The sequence below is a fragment of the Heptranchias perlo genome, chromosome 22, assembly GCF_035084215.1.
Source record: "Heptranchias perlo isolate sHepPer1 chromosome 22, sHepPer1.hap1, whole genome shotgun sequence".
Taxonomy (NCBI): Eukaryota; Metazoa; Chordata; class Chondrichthyes; order Hexanchiformes; family Hexanchidae; genus Heptranchias; species Heptranchias perlo.
The window spans coordinates 6,719,944-6,737,393 of record NC_090346.1 but is presented as its reverse complement, the minus strand read 5'-3'; the positions used below and the strand labels follow the sequence as shown (position 1 = coordinate 6,737,393).

Genomic DNA, 17,450 nt, shown 5'->3' with positions numbered 1-17,450 from the left:
TAGGTGGTTGTAGAATGAGATAATTCTACATAGTACAGAAAGCTGCTGTTGATATTCATGAATAGAAGTCTTGTCTTTAAGGAAAGTGAGAAAAGAGTATGGACAGGCCCCACACCTACCATGCAGAGGACAGGCTTCGGGCTGTGTCTAACCAACCATGGCCTAAATACCAGCATTTTACTCTTACAATACTGCAGATTAGTCATCTAAACTGTGCTTTTACCTTTACTTTAAAGCTCAGTAAGTCCAGAATGCTTTACCTTCTCTTATCACTAGTAGGCTAACCTTATTATCAGGCTCGCCTTGCGCAGGATAAAAAAAAATTAATACTTTTTCTCCCAAGGCTTGTCCTGTCGCTTAGCAACAGGCTGGAAGGCCTATTAGAATTCAATTCTTGTTTGCAGCTTTTAGTTCTGCTCAGTAAATTACATTTAATGTTAGCTGCCTGTATCCTAGTCATTGAAATGCTTTACAAACAGCTCCCTGTGTTGCCATTGCCTACTGTGGACTGTTGAGCCTTGGCAACAGCCAGAGAAACTACTTCATAGACAAAGATTTCAACTGCAGACCACATGATGTCTAGCCTAAAGAATTTCTATACAACGACATGCAAAAGAGAGGGAAGTGTTCTTCTTTCTTCTCTCCCACTGTGTCACCAATCAATTTGTACATTAAAAACACATCATATTGTTGATGATAGACAGGACTGAGTCATGTGACCCGCACACAGACGTACTGGGTTGAATGGCGCTGTGTTGCTTTATTCTTTACCCCCTGCCCATAAATAAAGGAAAAGGAGACTCCTATAGATCGGCTCAAATAGAAGGCTACATTCCAGCCAGCTAATGAGTTCAAGGTAAACATCAAAAACACACTTCTGTACATCTCAACAAGCAGTAGACTTAGAATACTACAGACATAGGCTCTTTGAATTTAATATTTACCGACACGCAATGCATTATGATTTTATTACACAAGCTTCACGTAAGCAAACAGTTTTAAAGATAATACACCCCTCTACCTCAGGCACTTGGTTAGAATGCAACTTAATCGTAGCTTCCAAGATTTGACATTATATTTTCTGCAAAATTGAGCCAGCCAATGTCATTCCTAGTTATAAACACATAAAATATCTGGCTGCTGGGGGTGAGGCTGCGTTGTTAATTACGAAAGGAAAACCAACTTCTAGTTTTAGCAATAGTTGGGCAAATAATTCTGCTGGTTTCATCATCACAATTTAGATCACCAAGACACTTTGTAACAATGAAACTGAAACCTTTCTGCACACGTGAACCTTATTAGTCTAACCTAGCTGACCGTATATTTGAAAATCCCCCTGAGTGTTTGAAATTCCAGGACTTAATGTTTGCTCAGCGTACAGTATCTCAAACCAGAAGTTGAGGCCCATAATTTAAAACGATCTTACTGTATCAATGGATAGTTCATTCAGTTCCATCCATTACATTGACTTTGAAACACTTCTTATCTTACCTGCATAAATTCCTTTATTTAAAAATAATAATATTATACCTAGTGTCCACCCTGCTCTCCGGTCCCTGCAGTATCCACCAGTCGCGGAAGGCCTCGAGTGTACCAGCGGACACTGCGTGCTCCTTCTCCAGGACCACCCGGGCACGGGCAAGGCTACGGAAGAGAGACAGGCAGCCAGAGTGACCCCCCCCCCATGGGCCGCGTCCAACCTGGACCTGTAGGTGGCCATCTTGGCCAAGCCCAGGAGCAGACCCACGAGGAGGTCCTCCAACTTGCCTGCCCCCACCATTCCGCACCGGGTGCCTATGCATCTCACAAGAGCCATGGCATTCAAGCATTAGCACCAGAAATACGGTCCACCCTACCGTGTGCATGTTAAGTCTATGCCGGCCATGTTCTTACCTTTCATGCTGTTCATGGAGAGCGAGCGATCTCTGTCCATCACACCTGCGCCAGGTTTGCTGCTGTTGTCTTTTTGGCGTGCCACTGCCACCGCGATCCCCACAGGTGGATGCCTCACTTCCACCTCCCCCTGTGCTCCGCACCCTTCTCTCCCGAATGATTTTGCGCTCTCGGGCCTCTCTGGGTCTCTCTTGAGCTGTTTGTTCAGTTGTTGAAGTGGCAGGTGCTGGATCTTTGAAACACTATGCTGACTGGAGTCAGTCTTCATGTTCCCTAGTCCACCGAATGGGCTTTTCTTGCCACTCCCAGGCCTTCCCGTTGTCTCTTTAGCAAAGCTGCCGCTGTACTTTATTAAACTTTGCATGGCTGAAACCTCACTGGGATTTCCCACCACGGCAGATCTTTGAAGACTCGCTGGGTCCAGGAAAGCCTTTTTTTGTTCCTCCTCAGCTCTGCTCCCGTGACTGTGCTGTGCGGCCAAGGCTGCCATTTGTGTGGTTGCATACGTTGCCATTTCAAATGGCTTCCATTTTGGCTCCGGAGTGCCAGAACGCTTCAGTTGGGATTGTTCCAAGTGCAGCCTCGCGACATCTACCCCATTATAAACTTTACAAGAATCCTTCAAGCCAGACCTTTGGAACCTTTCCCTCTCTTGAGTTCTGTGATCGACTTCAAATCCTGATCTCACCAAGTCTTTTGATGTGGCACTACTTGAGTGTAAGTCTCTAGTTTCTGAAGGATTAAGGCCTGGCTTGTTCAAAAACAGTTCAGAGGTCATGGGCCTCTTTATTGCTAAAGAGTTGGACCGAATGACTGACCCTTCCTCCCTTGTGTTTTCTACCCTTTTGATATCTGCATGCGTAGGCAAATCCTGCGCAAGCATTAACCGGGAGTTATCCACCAGCGTCCTTTCAGAGGTGGCCTGCAAAGTGCCTGCTCTGTCACCAGCAGTTCTGTTGATATCCTTGTCTTTATTTTTGTCACTTTTATTGTCTCTAGCCTGAGAAGCTATCTGAATGGGCCCATTTCTGTCCTCATAAAACCCAACCGAAGGCACGAAGGTAGGTGCAATCACTTTATGTTCCTTTCCTGGCTCCCTGGCAGTGGGGTATATTGTGTAGATACTGGAATGGACAGGAAGAGGAGGGAATGTGCTGGATGATGGTATCCGGGTTGTTTGTGAAGAGTGGGGTGATGGACAGCCACAGGAAACATGCAAAGTGCCAACTGAAGTCACCACTGTGTCACACTTTCGGGTCTTCTCCGTGTGAACATGCAGCAAAGGCCTCATGTTCTCGTCATGTTTAATGGAGTCTTTGGAGCATCTGTCCTGTTCGGTGCCGGGCAGTCTTAATGAAGAACCGGAACCACTGTTACAATTACTAAGAGACAAGGTCTGCAAAGGGTTTTTAGACTTTGGTTCTCCATTACCAACACCCCGGTTGGGAGAGTGATTGGTAAGAACTGTAGAGAGATGCTCTCCGATCTTAATGGGTTTGTCGAGAAGATGTATCCTTCTATCATTATCAGTCCGTATATCTTGTGTGAGGTCCACAACACTTCTAGGCCTAGATTCTTCCCTGGGCTTGTCCTTCTCTTTTTTAGCCATGTTTATGTTTACCTCAGTCCTATACATTTTCTCTTTAGAGTCTTTCGCGAGATACCTCTCAGACTCTTTTGCACTTTTGTGAGGGTGACACATTTCCTTTTCTCGCAGGATAGAACCTGACGTGTGATTAGATGTCGTCCTCGAGATGGCGGCTTGAGGGTGTGTTGTGCCATGAAGGGCTGATTGTCCTGCATGGCTGTGTAAATAATATCCATCTGTAATAAAAGGGAACCAATACACAAATGTTAAACTAATAGAAACAGCAACAAAGTCCTTAGTCTTTCTCAGTGTGCAGAGGTCATGGTCCAAGTTATTCACTCCTACTGGCTCAACGGGTGTACCAGTGAGATAAAAACAGAAATTGCTGGGAAACATTCAGCAGGTCAGGCAGCATCTGTGGAGAGAGAAAAATAGAGCTAACATTACAGGTCGATGACCTTTCATCACAGACTGCTAATGAAAAGTCATCGACCTGAAACGTTAACTCTGTTCCTTGGACGCTGCCTGACAACAACAACAACTTGCATTTATACAGCGCCTTTAACATGGTAAAACGCCCCAAGGCGCTTCACAGGAGTGATTATCAAACAAAGTTTGACACCGAGCCACATAAGGTGATATTAGGATGGGAAGAGGCAGGTTTTAAGGAGGGTCTTAAAGGAGGAGAGAGAGGCGGAGAGGTTTAGGGAGGGAATTCCAGAGCTTAGGGCCCAGGCAGCCGAAGGCACGGCCGCCAATGGTGGAGCGATTAAAATCGGGGAAGCACAAGAGGCCAGAATTGGAGGAGCGCAGAGATCTCGGGGGGTTGTCGAGCTGTGTGTTTCCAGCGTCTTCTGTTTTTATTTCAGATTTCCAGCATCTGCAGTATTTTGCTCTTGTTTTAGTGTACAAGTGATTTCTAAGTGTCGGCCTATGATTATGCTGCTTGAGCCAGTTTGTAGTAAATCTGTGCGATCCAGCCCGGACTGGCCACTGATTTTTCATCTCCGGTGCTAAACATGTGAGCTCTGCTTGAAGCCTTTTATCATTGATAGGAGTGGTAAAAAAAATTATAACTCACAACATGCAAACTTAAGAAAAAAATCTTTTGCCTATTCCCTCCCCATCTCTCCTGAAAGCATCACCTCTTGCAGGGGTACGGTTCCAGGAGCGCAGCCACGCTTTGGTGCTTTGCCCAAGTGGTCAGTCTTCATATCAGATCCCAAGACAGTGCGTGTCAGACGGCTATTCGATTGTGGCCGGCATCACAGCCAAGTCGGATCTGGTCCTCACCCGATGTTCACATTTGCACACTTGTGTGGGTCACTGGATAGTGATCAGGAATGGAAACCCTGGATGGTTTTGCCCCCTCCCTAAACCATGGGCGCTGAAGCCAATTGTAGTCCTGCGACTGCTTCTCTGGCTGAGATCAGCTCATTCAGCATGGACGGGGTGGGACCGGCACCTTCGGGTCCGAATGGTTTAGTACTGCTCCAAAATGGCGCTTGAACCACTAGGCCGGCGGGGGAGATCATTGTAAGGGGATTTGTAGACCTGCTGCCACACCTGACACAGTGGGCGAGATAGTGAGGCCCAGAAAGGGTGGGGAATAACTTACCGCCCCGTTCCTGCTGTTGCCATGGCAGCCGCAATCTTCCTCCGGGCCTACTGATGGGCGGCCAAAGTATCCGCCTGAGTCAGGCAGTAAGTCCCTTTGAATATGCTAATCGGTGCCCTATGACATTTCAGGACAGCGCTACGATTGGCCGGGTCTACTCCGCCCGGTCTCAACTGGCACCCCAGCTAAAGAAGAGCCCAAAGGTGCGTCTTAGTTACAGCGCTCCTCCAGGCGCCACAAAACGGGCCTGGACCCGCCCGAGATCGGACCCCATCCTCTACCTTCTTCTGGCCTGGGGGGCCGGTCAATCGCCTGATATTGTGGCTGCCCACAGGCTGTCTTCTCCAGGGCTCTCCTTCTCCACCTGCAGCCCACTGGCCGAATGCTAATGAGGCTTGGCCCTCAAAATGGGCCAGGACACACAGGCAGCCAGCAATCCGAAACTGGGCAGGGGGGGGGGGGTTCAGTGTGGTATCTACCCCAACGTTACAAAGTTTCAACCCTCAGGTGCATGCACCATTCCATAAAGTATTTATCAATGTTATTTTTAAGTGTAATGTACACAGCTTTCATTTTAAAAAAATATAGTTGAGTTGTAATAAGAGCAACTAGATTAAAAACTGCTTCAAAATGACTCGGGCAGAGTCAGGCACCCAAGCCCAGAACCGACAATTCAAATCCTTGCTCATCTGGCATCCGACGAGGGCTGTACTAATTGGGAAGAATTCTATTCACACACAGCCAGGCTGCTCGATAGATGGATGCATTCCCTCGCTGCAAAAAGTGGACGTCTTATCATGGTGTGCCATTGATAAATGACCATGGATAAAGTTCACAGCCCAGGTGATACCACGCTCCTGGCTGAAGGACATGTGAAATACAGGAAACAGCTATAAACTCAAGGTTAACATGGATCTTTTGTTAAATTGGAGTTCTGTTTTTCAATATAGTGGAACACGAATAATTGGATAACAGGGTAAACCCAGCAACTATAGGCCAGTCACTTTAACCTCAGTGGTGGGGAAACTTTTACAAACTATAATCCAGGACAGAATTAACAGTCACTTGGACGAGGGTGGATTGATTAGGGAAAGCCAGCATGGATTTGTTAAAGGCAAATCATGTTTAACTAACCTAATAGAGTTTTTTGATGAGGTAACAGAGAGGGTAGATGAGGGCAATGCAGCTGATGTGGTGTATATGGAATTCCAAAAGGCGTTTGATAAAGTGCCGCATGGTAGGTTTATCATCAAGATTGCGGCCCATGGAATAAAGGAGGCAGTAGCAACATGGATACAGAATTGGCTGATGGACAGGAAACAGAGAGTAGTGGTGAACGGTTGTTTTTCGGACTGGAGGGAGGTGTACAGTGATGTTCCCCAGGGGTCAGTGCTGGGACCACTGCTTTTCTCGATATATATTAATGACTTGGACTTGGGTGTGCAGGGCACAATTTCAAAATCTGCATATGACACAAAACTTGGAAGTGTAGTAAACAGTGAGGAGGATAGTGATAGACATCAAGAGGATATAGACAGGCTGGTGGCATGGGCAGGTGAAATTTAACGCAGAAAAATGCAAAGTGATACATTTCGGCAAGAAGAACAAAGAGAGGCAATATAAACTAAAGGGTACAACTCTAAAAGAGGTACAGAAACAGAGAGATCTGGGGGTATATGTGCACAAATCATTGAAGGTGGCAGGGCAGGTTGAGAAAGCGGTTAAAAAAGCATACGGGATCCTGGGCTTTATAAATAGAGGCATAGAGTACAAAAGTAAGGAAGTCATGATGAACCTTTATAAAACACTGGTTCGACCACAACTGGAGTATTGTGTCCAGTTCTGGGCACCGCACTTTAGGAAAGATATGAAGGCCTTAGAGAGGGTGCAGAGAGATTTACTAGAATGATTCCAGGGATGAGGGACTTTAGTTACGTGGATAGACTGGAGAAGCTAGGTTTGTTCTTGGAACAGAGACAGTTGCGAGGAGGTTTGATAGAGGTATTCAAAATCATGAAGGGTCTAGAGAGAGCAGATAGAGAGAAACTGTTCCCATTGGCAGAAGGGTCAAGAATCAGAGGACATAGATTTAAGGTGATTGGCAAAAGAACCAAAGGTGGCATGAGGAAAAACTTTTTTACACAGCGAGTGGTTGTGATCTGGAATGCACTGCCCGAGGGGATGGTGGAGGCAGATTCAATCATGGCCTTCAAAAGGGAACTGGATAACTACTTGAAAGGAAAAGATTTGCAGGGCTACGGGGATAGGGCGGGGGAGCAGGACTAGCTGTTGCATAGAGCCGGCTCGGACTCAATGGGCCAAATGGCCTCCTTCCATGCTGTAACCTTTCTATGATTCTATGATTTACATTTCCCTCCTTGTGGGATTTACTGGAAAGGCTCACAGGTAGTCCACTCATTTATCCTAGGATGTACTGTAACAATGACTAACGAAGGATACCGTGTGTTCATCCTTAAGCTCCCTGACCAACACTAAGTCAGTGATGGATGTGGCACATTTGCTTTCGTGCCAGCAGTTAGGTTTGTAATAAATCACATGTCAATTTTGAGTTTTCTGAAAGAGAAGTACAGTCAACCCCAGAAAAATTCATACCTGATTGAAGTGCACAGATCCATTCCAATGTACCAAGTGAGTTCCCAATCACTCTTACTCCCGTTTGTAGAAACGCTGATCAAGGCATATGGGGTAGAGATTGGTACGCATTGCACCCGTTTTTTGGGCGTAAAATGGGCGCAAGTCATACCAATTTAGCAGTGGGACGGCCTGCACCCAATCTGCGCAGGCATTGGTCCCGCCTAAATTCATGGGGGCCCATTGGTGGACATCCAAAACAGGCATTAGGTCCCTTGAATATGTAAATTAGGGGCCTAAAGCCTCTTAAAATGACCCGTTTTCAGAATTAGTCAGCGATGAGCAGGGCAGGCGTCGGGCCTGCCCCCCTCAGGATTCTTCAGCCACCAAAGGTAAATTTAAAAAATAACACTTGCTGGGGAGCCAAGAGGAGCAGGAGTGCTCCCCCTGACTCCACAGACATCGCAATTATCCCATCCCCCTGTACCAGCTTGAACCTCCCCTACCGGGGCTGACCCGAGGGCCACTGCCGACGCGTAGCAGCACAACATTGATGTCTGTTTTGCCGTCAAGCTGCCTGGGGCGCTCTCGGCTTGCCAGACTAATTTAAATGAGGCCTGAGGCTCAATTTCGTTCCGGCCTCAATCCTAACTGTTCTGGCGCAGTGATCGTTCCCTGTACCCAGTTCGCGCCGGCAGGCCTGTGCCTTGCAATTTCTAACCATAAGACTCACGTCTTAATGATTCAAAAGTACCGATTTACTCCAATTATCCATTCCTTCAATATTTTGGGAGTATGAGTGATACCATTTACAAAATGAGACCTACATAACTTAGTCTAATTTTGAATGAAAACAGAAAGTGCTGGAAATCCACAGCAAGTCTACGAGAAAGATAAGTTAATCTCAAGGGTGCCACTCGAAATGTTAACCAACCCATCTGTTGTGTCTTTACTTGGCATTTTGTGTTATTTTATGTCTTGTTAGTCTAATTTATTTTTCTTTTCCTCAATATCACCATCTTCTAAAGAAGAGAATTATTAAAAATTAGTATTTTGATTCAGCAGCAAAATGGAAACAAATATTTTTTGTGACTGTAAACTTATATTAGCCATTAGCCATGACACGTTTTTAACTTGGAAAATAAAACGCGGGCAACGAGAAATCTCAACCAAGTATTTCTCACCAAACGAGTTAATGATACATTTGCTATGAAGTTGTGTTTTATGAAGGCAAATTGACACATTCTGAAGCAAAATATCTTACTTAGCATGTGCTCCCATTGAGAAACAATAGACCCTACAGCGCAAATACACGTGACCCTGGGCATAATGACATTTGTATAAACACCTACTCTATCATTATTCTTAATAGAACAAAGTACCTATCGTAAGGTGCCTACGGGACAGAACTACCTGCGGAGGGAATTCACAACTCAGTCATGCAAAACGTTGAATCAGTTTCATTACAAAATCGTTCATTAAAAAAAAAGTTTTAGAACGTCAAGCAGATCATGGAAAGACATTGTCGAGCTCGATTTTTTTTCAGCTTATGGTCTTATATTGATCCCAAAACTATACACCAAACATAAATACAGAATCAGAAAAGGCCATTTGCCTCACTCGATCTGCTTCTTTAAACAGTCCTTGCACAACCCATGCTAACGCAGACATTCCCCAACTTGTTTAATCTCCTGGGGAGATGTAACTAATCACAGGTTTGGCTTCCAAGATGTCAACACTCTGTTAAATTTCTCTGTGACTCCTATTCCCCAGGGTAATTGGGCAGGATCCCCAGGATATCAATCTAACATTGCAATCCATATCATTCGACCCTGACTGGTTACATTCCAGAGATGAGATTCCCAAGGTAGCAAAAGGACTGGAACAACAATGTTCCATAGTGATCTATTTGATTATTAATATGTGTACCAAATATGTATCTTTATATTCTTCAATTCCATTCTTAACCATATGGACATACAACTCCTTTGTAAAGGTATTAAATTAGCTTAGTGTTAACCACGTGGGATAGGGGTTTGCTTCATATATCTACTATTCTATAGAAGAAAAATATCTTCTGGTCTGTAGGACTTGAGACTTGCCAGTTATTTCCTCAAACCTTCCATTTACACAACTACAATTAAATGAGCTGCTTACAACAACATTATCCATGCTTTTCAGCATATCAAAACCTAGACTGTGCCCTCTTTCAATCCTCCTTTCTCCAATGAAAGTGACTTACATTCTCCCGGACTCTCATCATAAATAAGAACTTTAGATGTTAGTCAATAATTTGTTAATCTAGTTCAGGTGCTCCTTTGCTACACGGACCATGGCTTCTTAAACTCTGTAGTCAGTTCCACATGACAGTCTGCAAGACTAGAATTATTGCACTGGACTCATTAACTAATAATGTTCATCAAACATTAGTTTACAGATATAACCAGATGTCAATAGTAACAAATGACATTAATCAAGAGGGCTGGGTCTATTATTCTGCCATTCCAGAGCAATTCGTAACCAGAAAGCCAAATATTATCCGATCAAAACACCAATGGGTTAGCTCCCCAGTATGAGAATAACTCGATGGATAAATCAACAAATGATAGGCACTGACCTTTCTGAGATTCGAACAGGCTATGTTGGCTGAGCTGGGCTAGAATGGGACTGCCACTGCTTGGGTGCTCCAAGTGACTGAGGGGAATATAAGGAGGATAAAGGCTGTTTGGCAAGTGCGAATAACCTGCAAAAGTAAAGAACAACATTTTACTCATACATTACGTGGCACCAACATATTACAATTCCACATTATGCCAAATATTGAGTAGATTTTTTAAAAATCAGATTAGATTCCTTTGGTGAAATTATGATCCTTTAAAAGTTAAGGAAAGGAAAGAAAGACTTGCATTTATATCATGCTTTTCACAACCTCAGGACACCCCAAAGTGCTTTACAGCCAATGAAGTACTTTTGAATGTAGCCACTGTTGTAATGTAGGAAACGCGGCAGCCAATTTGCACACAGCAAGATCCCACAACAAGGATGATGACCAGAAAATCTGTTTTAGTGATGTTGATTGAGGGATAAATATTGGCCAGGACACCAGAGAGAACTCCTCTGCTCTTCTTCAAAATAGTGCCATGGGATCTTTTATGTCCACCTGAGAGGGCAGGCGGGGCCTCGGTTTAATGTCTCGTCCAAAAGACGCCACCTCCGACAGTGCAGCACTCCCTCAGTACTGCGCCGGAGTGTCAGCTGAGATTTAGTGCTCAAGTGGACTGTTTGGGAGAGTTTCGATTAGTGGAATGCTTTCATCACCAAAAGTTGAGTTTGCAGCAAAACAAAAATCTCAGATAAGACTGCCATGGATTAAATACAAAACGAAACAATATCAAAAATATTCCATGTTTCTGGGTCACTTATTTTTTTAAAAAACAGGAAGTGATGGAAAGTGGCTTCCCTTGGGTAAAACTTTCCGAGGGAGAAATGCAAAATTGAGTAATCTATCGACAGATGCATTTTCCTCAAGCTATAACCCTTCAGGTTATTCACCATTGTATAAGTGGAGCAGTTGCCTCCAAAATTTTACGGTGGTAATTGGAGAGTTTTTTTGGGGGGGGCGGGTGGGGGTGGGGGAGGGGACTTGAATTGATGAAGCAGATAATTCACAAATTGTTCCCTTCTCATGCACATGGCAATCACATTAACATGAAGCTCTTCACTAATACAAATTAGGCACTTTGTCAAACCTGCCAATAGACTCAGCTTTCTGCAGTGGGGCCCAGATGATGGAATGGGGTGGGGGGGTTTACAAGAATGCTAAAAGTTCAAAGGTCAGGTTACTGGGCTTAAGTAAGTATTAGCAAGGGTCAGAGCAAATGTTTAACATCAACCATTTCTAAAGCGATGTGCAAGGAAGACCCAACAGAGACCCTTCCTTTGTTCTCAGTGGAATTACTTGTAGGGGTTTACAAGATCTATCTCATCAGTTCACGGAGATACACAACATGCTCGCAAAGAAGAGCTGGAGTGAGTTGAGTTTCTGCTGGTGCATCATCTTCGTTTGCTCTTCAAAGATAAAATCTCTGAATGACAGGTTAAAAGCCAGCCAGCCTTACTGATATTTCCACACTAAATAAAAGCATCCCAGTGCTCGTTCGAAGGATTCCAAATATCAAACAAGGTAGATGGCAGAATCCAACCAGCTTGGATCAAGAAACTGCAGGAGCCCTCGTGGGATCCCGTTCAGACAACCAGAAGCCGCTAGGAGGCTTTCAGAAGCACCGAGTGAATTTTATAAATCACTGGTTAGGCCCCAGCCGGAGTATTGTATCCAATTCTGGGCACCACACTTTAGGAAGGATGTCAAGGCCTTGGAGAGGGTGCGGAGGAGATTTACTAGAATGGTACCATGAGGGACTTCAGTTATGCGGAGAGTCCAGAGAAAATGGGATTGTTCTTCTTTAGAGCAGAAAAGGTTAAAGGCAAATTTAATGGAGGTGTTCAAAATTATGAGGGGTTTTGATAGAGTAAATAGGGAGGGTGGGTAACGAGAGGACATAGATTTAAGATAATTGGCAAAAGAACCATAGGAGAGATGTGAAGAAATTTTTTTACGCAGCGAGCTGTAATGATGTGGAATGCACTGCCTGAAATGGCGGTGGAAGCAGATTCAATAGTAACTTTCAAAAGGGAATTGGATAAATACTTGAAAAGGAAAAATCTGCAGGGTTATGGGGAAAGAGCAGGGGGAGTGGCACTAATTGGATAGTTCTTTCAAAGAGCACAGGCACAGTGGGCCGAATGGCCTCCTTCAGTGCTCTATGATTCTATGAATGGGCTTCAGGCAGTTTAATTTGATATTTGGTAAAAATAAAGCTGCAGCTGGGCGCACTGCCCCTTGCGTGTAGAATATCATGACACAACACCACAAGCATCAAACCAGGCTCATTGTCCAGGCAACAACTAAGTTGGCAATTTATCCCCAGAGAAATAAAAGGAGGGCAGGTGTATAATCAGGCATCTCACTCAGAAAAGGCTGGTTTCGTTTACAGGCAACATGACAGGATTATATACATTGTGCACCAGTTAGCTGTCAATCCTGTAGTGCGATACCCTCATAAACCTGCTCTTTTCAATACCACACACAAAACCAGGGACTATGGCTGCCAAACGATTTTTCTCCACACACCACACTTTCCATCACCTAAACTGGAGTGTAAAACAAATTCCATAAACTGAGATTCCCATATGAGCCCAGGACTTTTACAACAAAAAAAACAAATATGAAATCATCTAGGAAGTTTATTTGACTTGAGGTCGCTTCAGGATTGTGCGGCCTAGTGTCATTGAGAAGAATATGGATGACTAAACCATCGAGTGTCTGAACCTTCCCCTTTTCCCCAAAGTGCTCTGCACTGACATGTTCTGCTAGTCTGGGTTCCAGCACTCTAGCTCCAGGCAATGCACAGCTCTCTGTACATAGAACGGTCATCTATTACGTAAAATCTGCTTGAAGGCAGGGTATGCCTTGCCTCCACCCTTAGTAGTCGGAATAAACTTCTTTTTTTAAAAGAAATATAAGTCGGCCTTACTTGCTCTTCTATTAATAAACAAAATTTTGCCTTACGAATTAGCATATGTATCACTATTTTTATTAAAAAGAGGATATGTAGCAGTCAGTGGTCACATAAAACTTCCCAGAAAAGAAAATCCATTTCTCTCACGACATTAGCTTGATTCCCCAAGTGCAGGTTGTAAATCGCGGTGTGCCAGAAGTTACAGATGTGCGCTATTCACTGCTGCACAAATCAGTAGCTCAGGAAGGCATCTATGAGGTTTGCAGTTTTACCAATGATTTTAGGGCTCTGCCGATTAAACACTAATTTAATGAGACCTGATCATCTGGTAGACTTCTTGGTAAGCACAGGCGTTGACCAATGTGTCATCTGTCCCGGCAAATTTCTTTTTTGCTGATAGATCAAATTATCCTGCAATAGTGTATTGCAGGATTTTCTCACAGCTTGTTTGATAGGATGCAGTCTCACACAGAAACATACAGCACAGAAAGAGACCATTCGGCCCATCATGCCTATGCCGGCTTTATCCAATTAGTCTCACTCCCCATAGTCTTGCAAATGCTTCCTTTTCAAGTATATATCCAATTGCCTTTTGAAAGTCACTACTGAATCTACTTCCACCACCCTTTCAGGTAGTGCATTCCAGATCATAACAACTCACTGCATTAAAAAAAAATTCTTCTCAGCTCCTCCCTGGCTCTTTTGCCAATTATCTTAAATCTGTGTCCTCTGGTTACCGACCCTCCTGCCAGTGGAAACAGTTTCTCCTTATTTACTCCATCAAAATCCCTCACAATTTTGAACACCTCTATTAAATCTCCCCTTCTCTGCTCTAAGGAGAAAGGTCTCAGCTTCTCTAGTCTCTCCACCTAACTGAAGTCCCTCATCCCTGCTATCATTCTAGTCTGGGGCACAACACCAGAAGGGAGAGTGAGTCACCCCAGGCTGCACCTGCACCCGTTCCAGTGTCTGGCTTTAAAAGCAGCACTTGAGGTCTCCTGTCTGAGCTAGGGAACAATGCACAATGCAGGGAGACTGAATGGAAAATGGAAAGAGGGGAATGGGAGAGGGGGAGAGGGAGGGGGAATATGAAATACTCATAAAAACGGTTAGGGGAAACAGAAATATGCAGAGTAGAATTTATGGTAAAAGCCCATTGTTTCTGGTCAAAATGTTAATTGTTTTTTCAAAAATTCCACAGTGCTGAACTCTAATAAAAGAAATAACTTCCTCCCATTATTTCATTCTATAATGAATTGCTCCTTTTAAAAAAAGAACTGCTGATTAGCTGACCAGACTAATTGGTTATTTTTAGTTTCACACAATTGTCCAGGCCACTGTTTGAACAAGATACAATCACACACTAGAGACCACAGGAGAAACAGTGACATTTTTAACCTGATTTATTTAGAGAAAAATATAAAGAAAAGGAATTACATTAAGTTTGGCTAATTGGATTCAACGTTCACTAGTGACGATGAATAAGAGTTCTCTTTTGGAAAAATATTATAGGACGAGATAGATTCTACTGGTGCGTACTTTTTAATCTTCTCCTCCTCACTGGCTTGTGCTGGGCTATGGTCCTATGGTACCTCCCCGGGTGTCTGCGAGCTTGCACATTGAGTGTCGGCATGTTATTAAACCATGGGAGCCACACATGACCCTTCTATCACGTCTCGCACTTTCCAGCAGGAATGGCTGAACAGCGATCGGGAGCAGGAACCCTGGTTGATTTTCCGCACCACACCCAGGGGTGTTGAGGGCAAGTGTCACACCACAATGGATACCCAGGGTGAGATCTGAGAACTCAGCACAGTATTCAGGTCGAAATCTGAAATACATGTGTTAATTTTTCGATGTCTATTAGGTATTAGCATGGTTTGCATTTGAAAAAGGTAAATGCATTTTTTAGAAAGTATTTTAGCTTTTATATTGACATTAATGGCATTTCTATTAAAAATATTGTAATAAAGATTGTTAAAACTCCAGCCCAGATGTTAGCTGGTGACTACATATGAATGGCAACAATTGATAAAAGTAGGAAACATCTGCAACATTTTTTAAATAAAAACTGGTTTTACTTTTTCACAATAGGTTTGATAGGAAACGGGAGCTTTAATTTTATTTAAACCCTGCATCACTCTTATGGGCTATTATTTACAATGGAAATTCAGTCAAGTATCTTGGCTGCTGTTGGGGGGAAAGGGTCAAAGGTCATAAACAAATCTTACTCCTTGTAAGGGTTAATGCAAAATATGTCACAAGCCGCCTGATTTTCCAAGGGCCAAAGATCACATTGAATATAAATTTGGCTCCTCTCAGATTTGTCCTCTGGTCATCTCCTTCACTGAGCTGAAGAACAATCATTTTGGTCCCAAAGGGGCAATCTTAAACTCAGGATTAAAACCCAATTTCCTACTCCCAGTGTTTACTTTAGCATGAAGGGCATTTATGTCAATCCTGTGTACAGTGATCCATCCATGAAACAAACCCCTCCCCAGCCCAGAAAAGTTCAATTTAAACTTTAATAGGAAGAGTAAATCTTGGGAAGCTCAGGGAGAGGAGGTGACGGTCCCCTTATTCTCTTTCTGGGTGTCTCTGTGACCTCTTTTAAAAGTGAAATTTAATTCAGGCAGTCTCGATCTGTATGCCAGGGAGGATTGGGGGGGGACACAAAGAACAGCTGTCACAGCAACTCAAATCTGAATTCATTCCCCATCGGCCTTTAAGGAGAATGCTTAGCTGTTATCCGAAACAGAATCATATTTTAATTATGCATTTTTAGTTTGTCACTTGTTTTAGTCATGCCTTCCTCATAGAATGGGGTACTTGTCAGTAACTGACGGTCACTTTGTGCCACTGGGGCAACTTGATGCCATTTTATTGGTTCAAACTGGTTGGAAACAGAAGTGCCACAGTCTCGGCAATAGGGGTCACCCTTTAGAGGCCGATATTCCAAGTGAATCGCAACTCTAAAGCCAACTTTTTTTTCGGATTCCTCCTCTAATTAAAACCACAATGTTCAAAAGGTCAAAACACTGAATATATTCCTCAGCTGCTTGCCAAATTCGAGTCCACGTTTCTGAATGACATTAGCTTAAGAAGGAACATTGCAAAGAGTAAGATGGAAGGGCCGTTGCCAGTAATTAACATCCTAATTAACCTGACAATACCACAGTAAACATTTAAAAAATCTCCGCTAGCGGCAGAATTGAAATATTTTACAAACTGTCTCGCCTCAAACATTGTAGCTTGTACGTTTTATCATTGCTTTCATCACTAAATTTCAGGGAAATCCTTCGTAATTATCTTCTCACAATGTCGACACGTATGTAAAATTCAGTCACATTTGAGGAACAAATTTAAAGGATTTGGTGGGGTAGATATAGAGAAACTATTTCCACTGGAGGGGGAGTCCAGAACAAGGGGGCATAATCTTAAAATTAGAGCTAGGCCGTTCAGGGGTGATGTCAGGAAGCACTTCTTCACACAAAGGGGAGTGGAAATCTGGAACTCTTTCCCCAAAAAGCTGTTGAGGCTGGGGGTCAATTGAAAATTTCAAAACTGAGATTGATAGGTTTTTGTTAGGCAAGGGTATTAAGGGTTACGGAACCAAGGCAGGTAGATGGAGTTAAGATACAGATCAGCCATGATCTGATCGAATGGCGGAACAGGCTCGAGGGGCTGAATGGCCTACTCCTGTTCCTATGTTGTAATGTAACATTTTGGCCCTTTGCAGATTCATGTTTATGAGACAGTAACCAAGGGCTGTCAGAATGTAAAAAGCCTTGTTATTGGTGCAGTGTCACAGGGGGTGGAACTGTTTAGAGCCTTGCGTTGTTGATATAATGTGGTTGTACCTTGATGCAGCGAATGGCAGATGTCCCCTACTCTCACCATCCATGGCACTTTTTAATATAAAATGAACCCAACTGCAGCAAGTCCATACCCCCTGGACCTCCGAACTTGATCTTGAATGGCGGCAGGAAGAAAATTAAACAGGGAAGAATGGGACACAGAGCTCATGGGCTCTGTTTGAGCACTGATGGTCCATTATCCTGTTTACAATGTAAAAGTGCTGATAGTCCACTCCATACTGGACTCGAGACGGTGCACCTTGGGAGACTGCCCCCACCTCCATATTCCATTAGCAGCTCAGTGGGATATTTAAAGGTAGGCG

At 43.7% G+C, this 17,450-nt stretch overlaps 1 protein-coding gene across 6 annotated transcripts in view; it reads right to left on the bottom strand.

The window, feature by feature from the left end:
• tnrc18 (trinucleotide repeat containing 18) overlaps nucleotides 1-17,450 on the bottom strand; it is a 154,764-nt gene that overhangs the window by 69,677 nt on the left and 67,637 nt on the right. For all 6 annotated transcript variants that reach the window (XM_068002869.1, XM_068002868.1, XM_068002870.1 and 3 more), the window contains 2 exons: nucleotides 10,309-10,434; nucleotides 1,894-3,717 (listed from right to left, as the gene is read on the bottom strand). In XM_068002869.1, coding sequence (XP_067858970.1) covers nucleotides 1,894-3,717; nucleotides 10,309-10,434 — 1,950 coding nt within the window. The remainder of the gene's footprint in view (nucleotides 1-1,893; nucleotides 3,718-10,308; nucleotides 10,435-17,450) is intronic.